At 38.7% G+C, this 22,625-nt stretch overlaps 1 protein-coding gene across 1 annotated transcript in view; it reads right to left on the bottom strand.

Annotated features, from left to right (window-relative positions):
* The window catches only part of Slc7a11 (solute carrier family 7 member 11), a 69,071-nt gene that overhangs the window by 23,481 nt on the left and 22,965 nt on the right, over nt 1–22,625 (bottom strand). The window contains exon 6 of the mRNA XM_021158042.2: nt 20,219–20,263. Coding sequence (XP_021013701.1) covers nt 20,219–20,263 — 45 coding nt within the window. The remainder of the gene's footprint in view (nt 1–20,218; nt 20,264–22,625) is intronic.

The raw sequence follows: 22,625 nt of genomic DNA, 5'->3' as shown, positions 1-22,625 counted from the left end.
CCTTAGTCATCAGGGACATGCAAATCAAAATGGCTCTGAGATTTCATCTTACACCCATCAGAGTGACTAACACATGCTGGCGAGGATGTGGAACAAGGGGAACACCCTTCCATTGCTAGTGGGAGTACAAACTGGTACAACCACTTTGGAAATCAATTTGATGGTTTCTCAGAAAATTGGGACTGGTTCCATCTCAAGTCCCAGCTATTCTACTCTTGGGCATATGCCCAAACGATGTTCCAGCTATGTTCATAGTAGCTTTATACATAATAGCCAGAAGCTGGAAACAACCTGGATGCTTCTCAAATGAAAAATAGATAAAGAAAATGTGGTATATCTACATATGTAATACTACTGAGATATCAAAAAACAAAGACATCAAGAAATTCGCAGACAAATACATGGGAACTAGAAAAGATCATCCTGGGTGAGGTTACCTAGATCCAGAAAGATAAATATGGTATGTACTCACTTATAAGTAGAAATTAGCCATAAAATACACATTAAGCATGCTACAATCTATAGATTCAATGGAGCTAAGTAACAAGGGAGGATGCTTGAATCTCATTCAGAAGGAGAGATAAAATAGACATCAAAGGTGGATAAAGGGAGAGATCTATATGGGAGAAGGGGGTGAGGAGGGGAACAGGGGTAGCGATCAGATGACCAGAGAGTAGAGGGGAGAGAGGACTGGAGAGAGAAAGGAAATCAGTAGAGGGGGTCATCTCTGGGATAAGCTGAAAACCTGGGACAGGGGAGGCTCCCAGGAATCTATAGGATGACTCTAGCTAATACTCCTAGCAGCAGAGGATATGGAGCCTGAAGTGGCCACTTCCTGTAGCCAGATAGGACCTCCAGTGGAGGAAGGAGGACACTAATCCACCCATAACACCTGCAACCAAAAATTTGTCCTGCCTACAAGATGTGCAGGGAAAAAAGATGGAGCAGAGATGGAGGACCAACCAATGACTGGCCCAATTGAGACCTATCCCATGGGAGAAAGCCAACCTATTAGTGATACTATTAGAAGGTTATTAATGATACAACACTATTAATAATACTCTGCTATGCTTACAGACAGCAGCCTAGCTTAACTGTCTCCTGAGGCTTTATCCAACAGCAGACAGACACAGATGCAGAGACCCACAGCCAAATGTTAGGCAGAGCTCAGGCAGTCTTATGCAAGAGAGGAAGCCAGAAGAGTCAAGGACACCATAAGAAGACCTACAGAGTGCACTAACATTGGCCCATTAGGGCTTACAGAGACTCAACCCCCAACCAAAGAACATTACTCAGGCTGTAACTCGGCTCCCTGTGTATATGTAGCAGATGTGCAGCTTGGTCTTCATGAGGGTCCCTTAACATTTGGAATGGGTCTATCTCTGATCCTGTTACCTGCAGTGGGATCCCTGTCCCCTAGCTGAGCTGCCTAGTCTGGCTTTAGTGAAAGAGCATGCACTTAGTCCTGCTGTGACTTGATGTGCCAGTGCGGATTGGTATGAAGGCCTTGCATTCTCTGAGGAGAAAAGGAGAGGGAGTATGGGTGGAGGGGGGATGTGAGATAGGAGAGGGGAGCTATGATTGGGATGTAAAGTGGATACATACATACTTATATGCATACATACATATGCACATACATAAAAAGAAAAGGAAAAAACAAAGAAAGCTGAGCACGCTATAAGGATCAAGCTAATAAGCAGCATTCCTCTGTGGCCTCTGTTTCCATTCTTTTTTTTAATTAGGTATTTTCTTCATTTACATTTCAAATGCTATCCCAAAAGTCCCCCAGACTACCCCCCACACTTCCCTACCCACCCACTCCCACTTCTTGGCCCTGGTGTTCCCCCATACTGAGGCATATAAAGTTTGCTAGACCAAGGGGCCTCTCTTCCCAATGATGGCCAACTAGGCCATCTTCTGTTACATATGCAGCTAGAGACACGAGCTCCGGGGTACTGGTTAGTTCATATTGTTATTCCACCTATAGGGTTGCAGACCCCTTCAGCTCCTTGGGTACTTTCTCTGGCTCCTGAATCCATATTTTTTAAGTGACTTTCACGAGCATGTGATTAACTTGGCAAAGGTCACAAAGATCCTAGATAAGTAAGGACGCAATGAGGGAGCCTGATCAGAGAAGGAAATTCTCAGCCCACCAAAGTATCCTACAGATGCCAATTATAATGTCAAGGGACACCAGATGAACAGGATAACACTGCTCCTGGCCAAGATCATTTTCAATAAAACACAGGAAACTCTTCCATTCATGCATAGGCTCACACAAACCTTTCTCCAGAACACACAGACAGACTGCAAACCTGCACTGGACCAGAAAGGCACAGGGATAGACCAAACCACTGCAAGGCTTCCCGTCAGAACAATGCAGGACAGGAGAAACACTGCAACTGTTCTGGTCTGTGTTTAATCTTTTCTAGTGTATAATTTAAATATACCAGGTACCCTGAAACCATCACAGGAAAACAGGCTGGTGGTGGAATAAGTCAATAGCATCATAACCACTTGCAAATAAAATAGCAGGCACAAAAGAAGGTCAGAACAATATGATTTCTGCATCTCTTCAATAGATATTTTTCCCTTGAAAGAAATCAAGGAGAAAAGTATGTGCTCATTTTTTTAAGTGCAGAATGGAATCTACATAACTGCTTAGGAAATGTATTCATTGTTTCTCCAACATGTGATAAAAGGTTAATTTTCATGAGTATAAACCCAAAAGGGCTGGATCTATTTATACAGAATAGTCTTAACTAATATGTACTCTTCAATGGGAAATGTTGGCAATTGCACATATCATAAGCAACATTTCTTCATGTTAGCACTGGTACTTCTGCTAATATTTTTGGCATGTTGTTTTGTTAAAAGTATTCTGAAAAAAAATCAAATATCATGCATGTACTGTGTTAATGTATTTCAGAGGGAAATGAAGGGAAAAAAAAAGATTAAGACAATTCACAGCCACTTTCACTAACTTTCTTCTAATCTGAGAAGACAAAAGAGGCAAGCTTAATGATTCAGCATAGCACATAGACAGAAACACGTGGTGAAGCATCGGTGGCACATAAAGTGCACAGTGGGGGCGTGATCACAAGAGATAACACCTTCAAGATAACTTGAAACGCCATGAGCTGTACACTTCAAAGCACTATTCATGTTATTTCCAAATATAGAAAAAGCTGAACACAAAACCCCTCCATACAAACATAAGTTGTGCTCAATACGGATTTGTTTAGAGTAATAAGGTAATAATTGAAGCAGCATTTCTCTCCAAAGTAAAAAGAGATTTTGAACATTTTAATAATAAAATGGTATAGTAGTTGGCTGTTATACCAATAGAATGATAAATGAAGTAGAATTACCTAAAAATATCTTAGTATAGAACATAAAATTTAATGTGTATTATTATATCATGACAAGTGCCATAATTTATGAGCTTCATAAACTTAGGGATATTATTACTTAGATAATGCTGAGTTGTTGAGAGATTTTGGGGGGAAAATATAGATGATAGATAGATAGATCGCTAGGTAGATAGATAGATGATAGAGATAGATAGATGTTAGATAGACGATAAACAGATAGATATATTAATGATAGAGAGATACCTGTGTGTGTGAGAGAGAGAGAGATTTAAATGTTGTATACAAAAAGGTTATGACCATAAAAGCAATATACATGAATAAAAATGTTTACTATATTTAAATACAAATGCAAAATTTCTGCATGCTGGCATTTCAAATAAACAGAACAAGAGTGACATGTAATAAAATATGAGAAAATGACTCCACCACTAGGTCAGGTGTTCAAGCCCTAGAACTACAAAGAAAGAAAACTGGGACAAATAACAAAAACGTGGTGATACCCAGTGCCAGCCACAGGAAAACAGTGTCTCCTCTTTACAAGGCATTTTGGGATCACAAACAGTGACCATTTGGATGATCATTGCATATGAAATAGTAGATAAAACCCAGCATCCAATCTAAAGGAAATAATTGGATATACAGATTTGTATAATAAAATCTGTAATCTAGTATTATTGCATCAAGGAAAAAATGATGTTTTCAAATTCAACAGAAAACAAGAAATTCTAAAGGCATGTCATCCATTATTAAAATAGCATCCACTGAGAAATTAGGGATAGGGAAATCAAACGGAATAGCATGAGATGAAAAGGCTGGGACAGATCTGTAGGCACAAGAGTAGAGTGGAGGGTGAGCCATAGTAGGACTGTAAGGCAAGACAGGGGATGGGACAGTAATGAGGTAGACCACACCCTGGGGAACCCAATAAACTAGCAAAAGGTGAATAATAGAATGCCAATAGTGAAGAGAAATGTGTGTGTACCTTTACCCAAGCCACATAATCAAGCACACACGACTGACTGACCACTCACAGGGACAGGAGACCAACAAACATAACTACCCAAGTGAGCACTATTTTGACTCAATATGATCGACAGACTCTACATGTCTCTTTCATATTTTCTTAAAATTTTCAAATTTGGCCATCAGTTATTATTCAAGAGAAAGTGCACATTACCACATTAGAAATCCAATAAAAATCATTTTCATTGATATTGAACATGTTACTCTTACTCTTTAAGCAGAATATAAGATACACAGAAAAAATTTTTCATCATTTGATGATTATTGGATTACAACTACTCTTTTGAGTCCTAGCTACTTTAAATTTTGGTAAATAATGTGTGCTCACTAGGAGAATACAGAAACAAGATAATTTGGTGGTTTGGGGGAGGTCTATGAATCTCTGTATAGACAGGCAAAGTGGGCAGGCAGGGTTTAGAATCCTGGAAATTCCACTCAACTCTCTTATAGAAATGACAGCTCCATTGACATCATGTTTAGAGAACAGGGAGTTTTTCTACTCTGCTTAGTCACAGACTTGTATCATGAGCCTGAAGGTCTGAAAAGCACCTAGACACCCCGAGTAGAGCTTTCTCCCATGCTGGGTCCACAGCTTACTCAGCTTGTGGCTTGGGAAGAAGAAAGTCCCAAGACTCAGAGCACGGTGTCCTTGAGTCCAGTGAGTACTAACATTCTCCCAACACTGTCCCTTGCTAATCTCTCCCTGGTGAGAGGACATTGCATTAGGAGAAACAAGTAGATAAACACGTACATATGTCCAGGGCACGTTGAGCCTTTCTTGCCTAAGTGTCTACACAGCCGGAAAAGAGCACCTGAGATCTGTGACCCCCAGCACTGACCAGCTCAGCGCTTTTGTCATGTCAGACAGAAGACAAAAGCTAACCGTGTCTTCTGTGTCAATTTCTCTGTTTGTTCCCCGAGGATGAAATACAGAAAGTGGAAGTTTGATTGCTTGACTGTAGCAGTAATGGAAAAATTAAATATATCCACTCAAAGAGCTACCAAGCTCTTTTTAGGAGCCAGTGTATGTGTGAAGACACCAGAGCCGTTAGACTTAGCTTAGCCATCCCTTTACAAAATCCTGAAATTCCAGCACCCCCACCTTGTAATGTGTCTCATGACCTTCTCTAAACGACTTCTGCTATTCTAGGGACCACATTCATTATTTTTTTGCACAACTATAGAAATCTGAATGGCAAAGCTACAGACTTTACTGTTTGTAGAGCTGTTTTATTAAATGCCATACAGGACATGTTTAATGGTGATGTCTCCCCACCAGCTAATTTCAAGGCTACAGTCTTACCATGGCCACCTATCTTAGATTGTAGATGTTGACCTTTTAACTCTCACCTTATAACCTAGTATGACTTATTTTCTCAAGCCAAGTTTATGGTGACGTAACCATGACAAGGGCATACTTTAGTTAACTAAGGCATACAAGACATTTCAACGTTCAGGTGTAAAGGAAGATAAATACGAACATAGCTATTAGTACAAGGTGATAATATGAAGAGTTTGAGACATTGCTATTTGTTCCTGAAAGAATGGGAATAGGATAGCAGCAGACTCAGAAGGAGAAATGGCATCATGGGAAACAACAGAGATGCTGCTTTGGAAAGGTGGGACCTGGGACGCCTATAAGAACCCTGTGCAATGTAGATATCTCAGGCCTTCAAAGTGACTTCATTTACAGCATCATGTATTCTAACCTGTCACCTTCACTTTGTGTAAGAGTACACCACTTAAGTTTCAACTCTCCACATAGTAATGCACATTTAAAGTATATGCTATAAAGATAAATTCACTAACAATTTTCTATATGGTCCCGTGTGCCATCTACAAAATATGAAGGTTTTTGATTATATCATTCTCACGTTAAAATGCACACCAAGTCTGAGCTGCTGTGCCTTTCCCAGGAACTATCTACTCTACCTCTATAGGAGAGAATGTAAGTTAAATAAAGAAAATAGAGCACAGGAGCAAATATCTAGCAAACCCAAAGAACCATAGCCCATCTCCTGAGAAAGTCAAGTACATCAACAGTCTACATCTGTAAAATGGCCTCCATGTCAAAGATTACAAATGCTTACTTCTGAAATGAGATAAATTCTGCCTCATTGAGAGTAGTGTTTCAAACAAGGGTGTCATTTACCTTGTGATAATGAGCAAACTAAGCATTAAGGCAAGAGAGATAGGGGAAGAAAAGAGAGAAAAGATGAGAGAAAGACAGAGAGAGAGAGAGAGAGAATGAATGAGAATATCACATATACAAATCCTGGCCTGGTAATATCTAGAGATTGCAAATAGGTCAACATCTTGTTGTTAAGAAATATAAAAATAAGCTGGATATAATGATGCATACCTTTAATCCCAGCACTCAAGAGACCCAGATAGATGGATTTCTGTGTGCTTGAGTTGTGAGCTAAGTTCTAGAATACCCAGAGCTACATGATAAGGAGAGTTTGTCTCAAGAAGAGCAAGCAAGCAAGCAAGCAAGCAAGCAAGCAAGCAAGCAAGCAAGCAAGAAAGAAAGAAAGAAAGAAAGAGAAAGAAGAAAGATGAAAAGTCAAATATTCTATCATTAAAAGTCTACTGTAAGAATGACATTGTCAAACATATCGACATATATTATCCTTGGTTCCCACAAGAAGTTTATTAGGTGAGGATTAGAACACACAAACAACAGGTGAATACCTGTAAATTTGTGAAAATCATGACAAAGGGCCCTCTTGTGTTTATTAGGCTAGTCGGTGCAAATAAACAATATGATCCTAATGGGCTATTGAAAACATCTTCAGTAGTGCAGGAGACTTGTTGAATGATCCTTCCCTGCTCGTATTCATGCTTTTAAGAGAACCAACAAAACACACAGAATACTAACTGAAAATCTTCCAGACCACTGAGATTTACCAGGAACTGTCTGTCTCCTGTGAGCATATTTAATAAAGAAAATAAATAGAATCAGGGATTCCTCATAACACAACATGATTGATTTCCTCACAAGTGTTATTCTTGTTTCCTGGCACACACACACAAATCATGAGCCCTGTCCTTAAGGTAACCTTACTGAGTTAGATTCCAGGATGTGGCCCTTGGTTTTATGGTCTAAGAAATTAGCTCATTTCCCCCATTTGACCATCTATCCTCTAACCGTCTTCTGAAATTAACTCTGGCAACTGTAGTAGGGTTTCTTGTATCTCAGGTCTTGTCATAATCCACTCCCCTTCCCAGAGTTGGCATCTTCTGCCAACTACATCGGGTATGCTAGAGCTGAAAGGACAGGCAGAGTCTGCCACCATAGCATCCTTCACTAACAAGCAAGATGCTGAGAAAGGACAAAGAACAAAGATAGCTAAATCTAAAGCAAAATAATCCAGATGCAGAAATGGAATCTTGGCTGATGTGGTGGGCACATGTCTATAGTCACAGAGCTGGGGCAGCAGCAGCACTGCAAGTTCAAGGTCATCCCGAGCTACATGCTAAGATCCTAGCCCAGAAAAACAAAAGGCAGAAAAACCTAGAATCTTCTCTGATCCATGTGGCTCTATGAGCACAGCACCACTGTGAAGCTCACTTTGTCTAGCAGGACCAGTGGTCTACCAAGCTGCCTCCCATCCTGTGGTCATACTGTTAGCTCTCTCTTTACCTACGTCCAACTTTTCCCAGAATATCCATCCAATGGGTGATAGCCGGTCTTTAAATTATTTTGCTTGAAATGTTTCCAGACTCTAACCTATGATTTGTATTTGATGCTAAAAGTCTACGGGCTGCCGCCGCCGCCGCCTCCTCCTCCTCTTCCTCTAGCACCTACCCACTCCTGTGTGTGTCCATGTCTGTTTATCTGTTTGTGGTTATGTCCATCTAATGTGGGTATGTTCATCTGTATTCAGGTGTCTGTGAAAGCTAGAAGGCATAGGATCCCTTGGAGGTGGTGGTATGTGTGCTTGTAATCCATCCAACATGGATGCTGGGAGCTGAACCTGAATCTTGAAACAGCAGCAAGCAGTCTTAACCACTGAGCCATCTTTCCAGCCTTAAGATTCATCTATTTCACCAGATTGTGACGACTTTCCTTTCTGTCTCCAAGAACACAAGTCATCTGCATGACTACTGACTTCTTCACATTTCCCCATCCAAAAGCAGAACTTGAATTTCCTAAAACTCAAAGCAAGATTGGTTGCTAGCATGTCCTGCAGTTTCAATGCTAAAATCTCAAGGTTGATATCAAACAAGATACTGGACAAGAATCCTTTACAGTTATAGTTTGGAAATTTACATGACTAACCAAATTCTCTGGTTTGGATAATTTTGAGTTATAAATATTCTTTATAAACAAACCATCTCCTCTCGTCTCATTTGCTTTTCCATTAGCAGAGAGAATCAATAAATGGATCATTTTTCACTAATAAAGAAACACCTGCAGCCCTATATTTACGAAGGGAATGCAGGGACAAAGTGTTGATTCATCTTATTCTCTAAGTAGGTAGATCTCTAGCTTAGGCCAGGGATAGGTGACTATGTTTCTTCTGCTGCATGCCATGTCACTGTGTCTCCCTAGCAGTGGAACAAGTGTCAATTAACTTCTCAAAGATGCTGTTTTATTATGACCAAACATGCAAAAGAAGGTTAAAGAAGTCCCCACCACTATAACTCCATTTAAACTGGTTGTCACAAGAAGAAAACCTACTGGACTTGAAATCAAGTTAATATTTCCAAGCATTGATTTCCATTCTCCAAAGACTTTCCTTGGCACCTGCCTGCCAGTCTCAGTGACTGCTAGATCAGGTCCCAAAGCCTTCCAGTGGAAGCTTAGGCTTACCACAAGCCAACATCTGCAATGTCCTACACAGGATGCATTACGCATCAGTCCCTGAAAGCAATCATTCTTCTACAGTTTCTGGATGCCCAGGCCCTGCGTCAGACACCTACATCTCTCTGTTCTGCTTTCTGCTTCCTCTTCTTCTATAGTACAGTTCTATAGTTACTTCCTTAGTTCACACTGATGCCTTTTATGATCAAGGGCTCACTTCTGCCTTTCCTCCCACAAGATTAACTGGTTTGTTAGAAAGACTCTGAGCTCTAGAGCTAGAAAAATCATAGATTGTTGTCCTAATCTTCTGTCTGGCCAACTGCATAGCCATAAGAATGAAGGCATTCTACTCCTGTGAGCCTCAGCTTTCTCCTCTGCATGAGAAACATATCATGCAATGAAACAAATCACCTGAGTTACTAAGCCCTGTAGCCCATCTATGAGCCAGATTAAAATGCTGTTTGTATAGTTACTAAAGAAATATTTTTAAAGCTGTGCATATATATATATATATACATATATGGATATGTGTGTGAGAGAGAATATATGTGTATATATGTGTATATATATATATGTGTGTAAGTGTGCAAACAAATATATATTTCTAGTTAATATATTTATATATGTATATAAAACAAGATTTATATCTTTAAATTATGTAAAAATTAATAAAATTTTAGCTTGCATTCTTATAAGCTGTACTAACTAGCTTCTTTACTGGAAAAAGTAAGGATAAAATGTCTAAAATACATGGTAGAAGCCACTCAAACCAAGACTTGGTTTCAAGGATTTCATAAAATCATTTTCTGATAAGACAGTCAACCTAAAAACAGGTCAAATACAGACCAACTATTCTACCAGTACCATCAATCCACTGTATGACAATGGCTATCCGGGTGAGGGCATGCTAATATTTATCACAAAAGAAGAAAAAAAATGTCTGCCAAGAAATTGCTTCTGACTCAGATGCATGCATGAGCTGGGCATCACCTGAGGGACTTGGGCATCAGCACAATTCTCCCACTTCCCTCAGCCTTCTAACTTCTAATGAGAGAGTGATTTGCTGATGGAGCAGCAGTGTTCTAAGCTGATTATTAGTTCACATGTGCAGAAAAGGCACCCTCCGTTCATGAAACAATCATGTTAATCCTTTAATATTTTCAGAGCTTACGCTTATAAAATATTCTAATCTTCAAAGAATATAGGTGTGGGTTGCAGCTGGTGTTTGTAAATTACTTGTTGAGCTCATTAACATGTTTGAATTTCACACATTCATCCTAGGAACCTTGAGGGGGCATAATGTGAGGATTATTATCACCCATACCAGAGTGGTAAACACAGGCTCACCACGCAGTGTAGGTCTGTATGAGGTCAACCAGCTGCTTACAGCTAGGCAGGGTTTGAATTCTGATTTTCTGCAGCAGCATTACTGGCAATGACTCTGAAAGCAAGCATAGTTCGTGTAATGAAGGAATGCCTCTCCCTCACTGCAAAGTCTTAACTTCCTTTGGTTCCTCTCAGATACACTCTGGGAGTAGGTGTGTCTTGTGCCTGTACAAACCCTATCATTATTTCCAGGGTTTGGATAACCAGAAAAAATTATCAAAACAACTTTAAGGCACAATGTGTGTGAACATAAGGGCCTTCTTATGTCATGAGCTATATAGACATGATAACATATCTTGCATTTATACATTAATAAGAGTCCCAGGGAAGGACTAGAAATGGGTTAGTGTGAGTGCCTAAGTAGGGCCAGCTCACACAATAGAGTTTATGGTTCTAAGATATGTTTCATCCATTATAATCCAGACTGTGAATTTTACTTCTGGGCCACATTTTGGGCATAGTTATCTGACTTTCAAACACAGACATACCAAAAAGAGAGGAGGCAGATTATCTGCATGAATGAGAATATGGATGAAGGGAATTATGAACATGTGATCGCAAAATTGGGAGACAAGATAATTGCTGACTTGATACTTCTGAATACAGAGAGCATATACATGTAGTCAAGTAGATGCTTGAATACTACTATGGTATAAGCTTCTAGATTTCAGAGACTCTGACACTGAACCCAAAGTGTGAGCTATTTCATCCCTCACTTGGATAATATATATTGTGATCAAGACAGCAACCACCACCCTGCTTATACCATTCAAACATAATTTATCCCAACTAGAAATGGTTGTGAATTACAAAGTTGCTAGTCAAGACACACAATAACTAGCTCAATGCCTTAAAAGGCACCATCACGGTGGCATTGGCCTTTCATCCCAGCAGTCTGGAAATGGATGGATCCCAGTAAGTTCACAGCCATCCTGAGGTCCATTATGAGTTCTGTGCTATCAGAGCTCCATCATTGGAAAGCCTGAATCTAATAATAATAGATATTATTATTAGGATAGACTGATTCAAGGATATAAAAGTTGCCATATAAGTGGCAACATTGTAAATGAGGAAAATACCTAATAAAAATATTTTAAAAAAATGGCAACATTTTGCCACTTGTTACTTGTTGCTGTTTAAAGGTCTGGTAGAAAAGAGTCACGTTCAGAAACTCTCCTGTTTCTCCTCTAGTTGAAACTCTGCTTCCCATCACCCCATCCATGTTACCATTTGTGGCCTCTTATTTTGTGCTAAAAGAAGCAGAAATTGGGTGAAGATAAATAAATTAACCACTGTTATCGATTCCAAACATGGCTTTTTTTTCTATTCTAGATGCCAAATATAAACTTCAATGAGATTAAAAATAGAAGTTAGAAATGACTGAATTGAAAGAAAATAAGGAGATTCAAAAGCATTCCCCTTCAAAACTCTGCCTTTTGATGTGGTTGGAATAAAAAAGAAAGAAAAAGTGCTGTGCCCTCCACAAGGCACTTGAAGGATTAGTAGCTGTCTTCTTTGATTGCCCCATGATAAAATATTATAATATAATCCTATAATTTCTGCATCACTTATTTGATACTTCAGCCTTACAGGAACAAAGGGTCTTGGAGCCAAATATATTTTTTATGCATACATGAAACTGAGAAATGCAAGAATTTTGATCCCAAAGTATACCAACCCCATGTCCCACTAGGGAGGAACTTTCACACAAAATACAGCAAGGAAGAAGGAAGAGCAACCTGGTGACCTTGCGTGGTAAAGGGACAATCATGTCGCCTTGCCACGTGCTCAGATGCTGGCCTCTGTCTGCCTCAGTGGCCCCAACAATATCATTAAATTTCGATGGTGAATCACAATGGAATTGAAATTACTAAACTGTGTATTTATTTCCAGGGAAGCACACCATGGGAACATTTTAATTTGGGTGTTAATTGTTTCAAAATTGAAGAACGCAGTGTCCCGATTTAAGATAAATCCAATGGTGTTTTGCCAAAAAAAAAAAAGGACATTTTTAGACTGAGAGATATAAATTCAGTTTTGCAGTTTGGATTATTTGTCAACCTCATTACAATTTAAATCTTTCATATATTTCTTACTTATGAGAACTATAATTATCATCCACTTAAGAGTAGTAAACAAAGGCTCAGAAGCAATTTGCTTCACCATGGGGTTGAATCCTTAAAATCTTCTATTCAGAAACTTTATTTTTGAAGGGATTTACTTGGCAAATACATTTGTAAGTCAAATTGGCTTAATAATATACGTTTTCTAGAAATTTATTTAAAATGGGTTATTTTTCTATGAAAACAATCAGTTTATATTATAAAAAATCAAACATGAGTATACATAATAAAAATTTAGTTCTGTTCTATGATTGTAAAATCATATTATTTTGTAATGAACAGTTTCACAAACAGCTACAATACACACACACACTGTTATCTTCTAAGGAGTTGTTATCTTCTAATTGAGCACATAAAAACAAAGATTTTGATCACATAAGGTTGAATCATAATAATGACAAAATGAAAGATAAAAATAATTCCACAACTCTGCTTCAGTCTCTCTCATGAAACTTCACTGCAAAATCTTAAGTCAATTTTTTTTTATGTTGTTTTTGGTTTGTTTGCTTGCTGGCTGGCTGGCTGGCTGACTGGCTTGCTTTGTTTTGCAGTTTCTAATATGACTAATGGTTTTATAGAATCTGGTACTTATAGGCCATATAAAACAATATAATGACAAACAAAACAGTCAGAAAGAAATCAAATGCCTATGGTAAAAATTTAAGAGTGTAGTATTGAATGCAATATAAACAGCAATGTTGTTTTGTGGGGCCACTGTGGGCCAATCAAAGGTTCACTCTGTCTCACCAATCTGATCTCAGTGTATTTTTTTTCCCAAACCAAGTTCCTCTTCTAAGTTATCATTAGTACAAGGAGCAATGACTTTGAGGCACCAATTAATATAAATTGGAAGCAGGAGAGATATTAATTAAACGTGACACTCTGATTATTTAAACCTTCTATTTAAGTTGATCGTTCAGAGCACAATGAGGGGCTGTTCTTCAAAAATGATGGATGGTACCAAGCTTTACTGACTCCCTCTATGTCTGTCGTTTCCAACAGAAGGAACAAATGATGTGAGAAGAACACCAGAACAAGCCTAATAGACAGACTGACTAATCTCATACCCCCAAGGTCAAACCAAAGCAATTCATTTCTTAGCTTTCATCAACACAAGACATGATTTATCAATCGGTGAACAGGATTTCAAACAGTATACGTCTAAATGATATGTTCTTTGTGCTGTGTAACTTTTTGAACAATGATAGATTGTGTGATATATTCCCCTACCAAAATAATGTCATAAGGAAAAACTCATTATATTTCCTAAGACACATTTTTTAAAAACCTGAATATGTCATCTGTCAGTATTACTCCAAATGTCATTTGGGGAGATTATATTTCCAAAGTATATCCCTTGGAATTCTATGCCCTTTGTGGTTCAAACATTATATATTAATATCTCTAAAAAACACTATTTTTATTCATATATATATACATATATGTGTGTGTATATATGTATATGTATATATATGTATATATATGTATATGTATATATATATATGGAGTTGTTCAACCAGTTGAGGATAATTATTAAAGACAATATAACAAAACTGTTATTTCTTGTGTTGTTATGAAAATTAATGCATTTGGGAGACGACTCAGTTGGTGAAGTGCCCGCCACACAAGCCTAAGCACCTGACTTCAGATTCCCAGCATTTGTGAAAACTCCAGGTGTGGAAGCACTTGCCTACTGGCAAGGTGGATACCAACAAATCCCTGGAGCTCACAGGCCAGCCAGCCTAGCCAATCAGTGAGACAGTCTCACCGTCTCAGAAAATAAGATTGAGAGGGACTGAGGAAAACTTCCAACAAGGATCTCTGGCCTCTGTGGGCGTGTACATACATACATATGAACATATTCCCCAGCACTAATGTTTATAAGGACAAAGCATTGTAAAAAAGAAAAAAAGAAAAGAAAAAAGAAAAGCCATGAGAAAACTCTCTCAACTGTAACATGATGTAAATGTAAACATAGAGATTATTGTCAAACTGTTCTCTTCCTTCTTAACACACCTTTAGAACTGTTTTTGGAGGCATGCCTGTGATGGCTCAGAAATGAGTTCATAGGGTCCTGTTAGGTAATCTGAGAGATGTCTCAAACTGCGATAACATGATCGGAGTAGGCAGCTAAGAACATGATACTTTGCGCTGCATCCTATCTCCTTAAAACCACATCGCTATTTTCACTGACTTAAATTAATTATCACCTACTCTCTATTAGTTTGGGAGGGGGAGATCTGATTACTTGCGTGGGGGAGGCAGCAGAAGGGAAGGGTGATCCCCTCTCTTAGCTGATGATTCATTGCCCCAGCTGCCAGCACGTTGCATGTCTCGGCACACCTGGACACATGCACCGGTGACTGATTAGAGAACACATTTATCTTGGCGCGTCACAAAGGAGATGCAACCGTAATCACTCTCCCTTGCAATGAAAGGCATTTTGGAATCTGTGTCCACCTATAAAATAATCTAGAGTACGCATTTGGACCAGATCCATAGAATTGTGCCATCTGTTCTTGATACTTATCTCTAAATATTTCCCAAATCATTCTTGTGTTCTAAAAATAAAACCCAGTTTGAAAAGGCCTAGTCTGACTGTTAAAATGGTCACACGATGTCACTTTAAATCCTAACACTAATGAAAATGATCAAAACTCTGAGTTACTTCAGTTGCTAATTACAAAACCTGACATTAACCTTCATTGTGTACTTAAGAAATTCTGTGGATTTATCATGTTTTAATTTTGAGAAAATGAATGTATTGGCTAATATTTTTCAGAGTTCTCTAAATAAGAACTGACTTAACTAGCTCTCCTGTGTGAAGGAAGAAAAAGGGATCAACACTTTTGTTCGTCAACCTGTCTCATATTGACCTCAAAATTCTGGAGACTCTTAACAACATGTGCTGAGAAATTCTATATACTAAGACCTTAGTGAGTTGCTAAATTAAGGAACTAGAGAGAGTTCAGAGCATTTCAGGGCATGTTGGCTTACATCTCATGGAGTCATTGACCAAAGAGGTCCCATGGGAATCCCCAAATGAAGCAGACTGTTGCCAGAGTAATTGGTTGCTCTCCACATTGATGAGAAGGCCTGTTGCTGAAGACAACTATACATCCCTCGAACATGGAGGTGTTAAGGCAGTGCCTACATGGAGCCTTTATCTCTACATTCCACCTCCTTTAGATACTCTGCATACTCTCAAAAGAGAAGTGAAAACGCCAAGCCAGCCACAAACCCGCTACACTGGTGTACTGCTTGCATGATATGCCAGGGTAAGGGAGGCACAAAGCTTTTGGGGTATCTAAGCAGTGACTGATTTGACTTAAGGCCTACACCACAAGATGAAACTCCGATTGCTTGGGTGACCAAGAACCTGAGACTACATAGCCCAGGTACTGAAGGGAAAAACCAAATAAGACTGGTCTATAAAAAAGGGGGAGATGTAGTGATAAAATTACTTCTAACGATATTCTGCTGTACTCAGAGACCAGAAGCTTCCACCTGCGGCAGACAGCAACACACATAGAGACCCATTACGCAGGGAATGAGAGATCTTGGAACACCCATTCCTACATGAAATGTCTCCATCAAATCCCTTGTGTTGGAGCCAGAAAACCCAAGCTTAACAGCCAAAGGAGATGCAAGACACCAAGAAAGCAAGGATCTCTAAATCAACATCAGCAAAGCTCATATAAACTGAGAGACGGAGGCAGCATGCGCTAGGTTCTCTGCATATGTGTTGCCCCTTCTGCTTTTGTGTTTGGATAGGATTCCTGAGTATGTAAGTGAGTGGGTCTCTGACTTGTGCTCTCCCTTGAACTATTTTCCTCTTTGTTGGTTTGACTTGTTCTATTTCCATGTGATAGATTTTGTTTTATCTTATTATATTTTACAATAATGAATGAATGCATGAGTGAGTGAGTGAATGAATGAACACCTAGCCACTAGGGTAAAGGTTAACATGTGAGCTTTCACTTATACCTGCTGAGAGAGGGAAAATCAATTCTCTCAAATAGAATGACACTGCTGGGTGTATCATTCATTCCAGGACAGGCCTCAGATCCTGGAGTAGTTGATCAACATATAATTGGATGCTACTGTGGTTTTTTTTGGCTTGGTTTGGTTTGGTTTGGTTTTTTCGGGGTTTTTGTTTCTTTTTTGAGTGTGTGTGTGTGTGTGTGTGTGTGTGTGTGTGTGTGTGTGAGTGTGTGTGTGTGTGTGTGTGTGTGTGTGTGTGTGTGTTAGTGTGTGTGTGGTGTGTGTGTGTGTGCTTTTATTTGGTTACAGTTTGATGATTATAGTTTTGTTGGTTTGAAGGAGTTTTATTGCACTGGGCTTTTATTTGTTTTTTAGGAAAAAAAAAACCTTAAAGTTGGGTAAGTAGGGAAGGGGAGAGAGTATGGAAGGACTAGGTGGAGGGTAAAATATGGTCAAAATATATTTAAGGCTAAAAGTTGTTTTAAGTAGTAAAAATATAATAATAACACCTCTACCAAAGGACCCAATTTTCATTCCCAGGACCCATGACAGGAAGTTCACAACTGCCTATAACTGTAGATCAAGGGGATCTAACACTTTTGGCCTCTACAGATGCACACACACATACATACACGCATACACACACATACTCACACGCATACACACACACATACACACACATACACTAGCAACATATGCCTGACAAATTGTTAAGATAAGTCTAAATTGTTAGGTAACTCAACCTAAAACATGAATTACTTCTGTAGCACTAATATTGTGACCTAGAATATGTCTTTAACCTATAATTTGCTATTTTTATAATGAATATTCTCTTACATTAGATTTTAGCAATCTCTTTAAAATATTTTACCTTTAAATACCATACTAAGTCCTAGTTATTTGTCTGATGTAATGGGAATTCAATAACTACTCTACATAAAATCTAGTATGAACTGTTCTTTCTCTGTGTCATGCTAATGAGTCTACATGCTAATGAGTCTACAATAGCTATTTATAATCAATGCATTAGAGTCACTTGGTATCCTGCTTATTGTTTACAAAAAAATGTAAGAATTAGTTTTTGGTAAATATTTTCTCTACCTCTAATTTCAGTTACAAATATCAAAATATTCTTATAAATCAGCTATATTTCTTAATAAACAGGCCTACTTCATGTTGAAATTACATATTGATTTACATAGCAGTCGAATCAGATTCTACAAGGCATCATGTTAAAGTCCATTGTTGGCTTGTATGTTCTAAACTTTGATGTTTTGCTAAATGTATCTCCTAGTACACTTGGTGCCATAATTTGGTAGTTCACTGAACTGGCAACCAACCCTGTTCCACAGTGGTGCACTTTCTCAGCTCTATGCTGCTGCTTTTTCCACAGGTCAGATCTCTGTCTCTGTCTCTGTCTCTGTCTCTGTCTCTCTCTGTCGCTCTCTGTCTCTCTCTCTCTCCTCCATCCTTTCTTCCCTCCCTTTCTCTCTTTCTCTTTTTCTCTCCTTTCCCACCTCTCTCTTTCTCACGCTCTCTTTCCCTCTTTCTTTTTCTTTCTGTTTCCCCACCTCTCTGTTTCTCTCCCTTCCCCCTCTCCATTTCCTGCTAACACATAGTCACTTGATACCCTTGATGAGCAACATGTCCCAGAATGGGATTGCAAGCTTGTACAACCACTCTGGAAATCAATTTGATGGTTCCTCAGAAAATTGGACAAAGTTCTACTGGAAGATCCAGCATTACCACACTTGGGCATATATCCAGAAGATGCTATAATGACACATGCTCCACTATGTTCATAGCAGCCTTATTTACAATAGCCAAAAGCTGGAAAGAACCCAAATGTCCCTCAACAGAGGAATGGATACAGAAAATGTGGTGCATTTACACAATGAAGTACTACACAGCTATTAAAACAATGAATTTATAAAATGACAAATGGATGGATCATCCTAAGTGAGGTAACCCAATCACAAAAGAACACACATGATATGCACTCACTGATAAGTGGATATTAGCTTAGAAACTCAGAATCCTTCTTAGAAGGGGGAACAAAATACCTATGGAAGGATTTACAGTGACAAAGTTTGGAGCAGAGACTGAAGGAATGACCATCCAGAGACTGGATCCACTTGGGGATCCATCCTATAAACAACCACCAAACCCAGAGAAGATACCAACAAGTGCTTGCTGACAGGAGCCTGATATAGCTTTCTCCTGAGAGGCTCTTCCAGTGCCTGACAAATACGGAAATGGATGCTCACAATCATCCATTGGATGGAGCACAGTGTCCCCAATGAAGGAGCTAGAGAAAGTACCCAAGGAGCTGAAGGGGTTTGAAGCCCCATAGGAGGCACATCAATATGAACTAATCAGTACCCCCAGAGCTCCTTGGGACTAAACCACCAATCAAACAAAACACATGGTGGGACTTGTGGCTTTAGCTGCATATGTAGCAGAGGATGGCCTAGTTGGTTATCAATGGGAGGAGAGGCCCTAGGTCCTGTAAAGGTTCTATGCCTCAGTAGAGGGGAATGCCAGGGCCAGGAATGGGAGTGGGTGGGTTGGGGAGGAAGGGCAGGGGGGAGGGGATAAGGGATTTTCAGGGGGGAAACTAGGAAAGGGGGTAACATTTGAAATGTAAATAAAGAAAATATCTCATACAAAAGAATTTTAAAAAAAGAACTTCTCACTTTCTCTTAGCTAGCTAAACACTCTGCTGTAGTGTCAGTCACACTATTGCACATAGTCTGGACACATTTAATTCACAGAGAACACAATAAAATGCTTGAAGATAAGCCTCATTCATCCTGAAAGAGGCTCCTAGCACAATGGGTAGAAGATAGCCCATAAGTAACATGATATTTTGTATTTCTTCTACTTTCCTTCTTTAGTGCATAGATTTTTAATATACAAAGTAGTCAAATGGTTACATGCAAATCATAAGTTAATTTGCAGTCCACTCAATGCATTGTTTAATTAACATCCAATCATCTAGCAAATACTTCTAAGAAGAAAAAAGTCACCAGGCTCCCAAAGTTACAAGTTCCTACAACGTCTTTCAGTTACTTCATAAGTTTCCACTGCTTATGTTATTATCTCGAACTACACAGTTGTTCTTTTAAAGTACATATATTGCCAGAAATAATCAGCTTTTCTGATCAGACGAAACTTGATAAGAGTTCACATTATGTTATATGTATGTGTTTATATAGGTTACATAAAAGATATCCTTATTCTTTCCTACATTCAGACTATAAGGCAATTTAGTATTGAATATACTATATTGTTATATATATAATATTCAACACATATTAATGTTACTAGGTAATATATTTATATTTGTGAGGGGTAATTTATTATGAAACTTGAGTCAATTTATCTAACAGAATAATGATAGCAACAACAGTAAAGTTAACTGGCCCACACTGAATTTCTCCTTTAAGTCCATTACTTAATTAGAAAATTTAAATGTTATGCCTAACAAAAATCTCACAGTGAATGAGGTTACTTACTTTTCAGGGTTATCTACTTCTTCAGTAATAAAGTTGAGGTAAAACCTGTGTTACAAATAAACAAATAGCTGTTTATTAGTGCGTTTTATCATCACAATCCAAAGTTTCACATGTTAAAAGTTTTTAAATCAAATGAAGAATCATGACAATCACATTAGAATGTATGCAGGAAGATGAAAATAGGCAACTGGTGAGAACTCTCACAGAATACTTTCTACTAAGTCGTAGTGGAGTCATTGAACTATGTGGAACATGAAGACTGTAAGAGTGGAACACCCATTAACCTGTAGGGCAAGCTCACAGTTTACAGGGTGTCTAAGAGCCACATGATACAATGCCAGGAAAGGGCACAAGAGCTAGAACTCCGGGGCCATCCTGGAACCAAGGTCCAGGAGCACTTCCAGATTAACTCTCTCCCAAGCCAAACCTTCAAGAATGCATAGCATTTACTCTAGTAAGGTGTTATGACGTCATTCCAGGTTGAAGTGGGCCCAAAGCACAGAAGTGCATCCCATGACTCTGTGCTCAGGGAAAGGAGAGGTGATAACATATTCTGCCTTGGGAGTGTAAAAGACAGCGTAGGAACAAAAAGTAAGCATCCTGTGGCCTGTGCTTCCTGCATATCTCAACTGAGAGTTAGGAACAAGAGAGTAGCAGCAGCCTTGTAGGAAACTGCTACTTACTTTCTACCCAGAACACAGCACATGAACAGGGTTCAAAAGTTGTACAAGTGAGAGTTTATTATATGTTTCAAGTTTTCTAAAAGAGTAAATTTAAAATGTTCTACCAAAGAAAATTAAAAACTATATGCCAGTTATATGGCTATGAAAATGTTTATTTACTTCGATTTAATCATTTCAAATTCTATTTATAAATCAAAACTTAATTTTTTTATGTCAGGAGTACACATAATTTGTCAATTTATAATTTTGATTAAACTTTCCACTCACACTTCTTCCTGTAGAGTCTCTGCCAGTATTTATCCTACACAGCCTGAGTCATAAACCTATGGAGGAGGGGAAGTCTCAAGGTTGTTCAGACAATTCATGGGAGGCACACTGTAACTTACTAGTTTATCAAGAATGAAAAAGATAGTCCAAACATTTCCTAGGTCCATAATATGTTTCTGGGAATTGTATGAAAAAAAAAAAAAAAAGAGCATTTGGCACTTTCAAGGCTCATGGGATCTCAAATTCTTATCCCAGTGTCAGAAGCTGGGAAATTCTGATTGCTTTTCTTCACAGTGAGCTTCTACCCTGCCCATACAAGGGTGGCTGATGTCTTGTATCCTTGACTTTGTTTTCCCACTAAAATGGGCTGTTACTGGCCCTTTAAGTCCTACTAAGTTCTTTCTAAGGGAGGTTACTCCTCAAGTAAGGTTGAAGGAAATTCCATTCCCAAATAAGAATAGGGGACTGGATGAATACAATGAGGAAATTAAGACTCCTCAAGAGTACAGTTGAATATAAGAAGAGCAAACTTGCTCTCTCTTCATTCCATCAGCCCAGGGAACATCTGCAAGTGAAAGTCACGCCTTCTACGTTATCTTATTCCTTAGATGCTAGAATATCCTCCTGTATGGTGCATGGAACCATCATGTGAAAGTCAAACTCCACTCTTTAAAACCAAAGATTCAGAACATTAGCTGTTCATCGGCCACATGCTTAAAGCATCGCACAGCCTTTGAGAAAGGAGAAAGCTTGGCTTGCCCCATGATCACGACAATCCGATTAAATCCACGAGTCAGCTCATGCTCAAGAACAAGATGGCTACACCTTTAAGGACTACATTATGAATTCATATTTGAAACATATAGACAGAAAAAATGCAATAGCAATAAGTGTGATATAAAAAGTGCACACATTCACGCACATAACTAATGATGTGTTTTAACAACTAGAAAGTTAAAAAATTAAAAACAGCAGTTGTTACTCTAGGAGAATGCATATAACGTTGTTATTCTAGGAGATGAAACTGTCGGTGTGACCCTTACTGTGCACATGCTCCATTTTTCAGTATTTAATGCAAGACTGGCTGGCAGAATTATAAGGGTGGACTATAAATGAGCTGCTACTCCCGCTCTGAGTATATCAGGGATAGTGCTGTGGAATGTACTATCTGTGACTGATTTGACATGTTTGTTAGAAGCCTGAGGCAACAGGCAGTATGCAAACCAAATGAAATAAATAAGCAAACATATAAGTAACACCCCAAACTGAATAAACCATCTGAATTAAGGAATATGCCAGGTTTTGTATGTCAGAGATAGCCAGTTGCTTCTTAATAGTTGATGAACTGGTCTTTCTCAACAACCCTAATGCAAGAAGGGAACTGTCTGTAGAAAGAATATGACTTCAAGTATTTTCCCATGTCCCTAAAGAATACAGGAAAGGATAGTGCCTGGGTA

The sequence above is a fragment of the Mus caroli genome, unplaced genomic scaffold (genome assembly GCF_978045245.1).
Source record: "Mus caroli unplaced genomic scaffold, Mus_caroli_1 scaffold_3, whole genome shotgun sequence".
Lineage (NCBI taxonomy): Eukaryota > Metazoa > Chordata > Mammalia > Rodentia > Muridae > Mus > Mus caroli.
The sequence above is the reverse complement of the archived record's forward strand: the minus strand, read 5'-3'. Positions and strand labels throughout refer to the sequence as shown.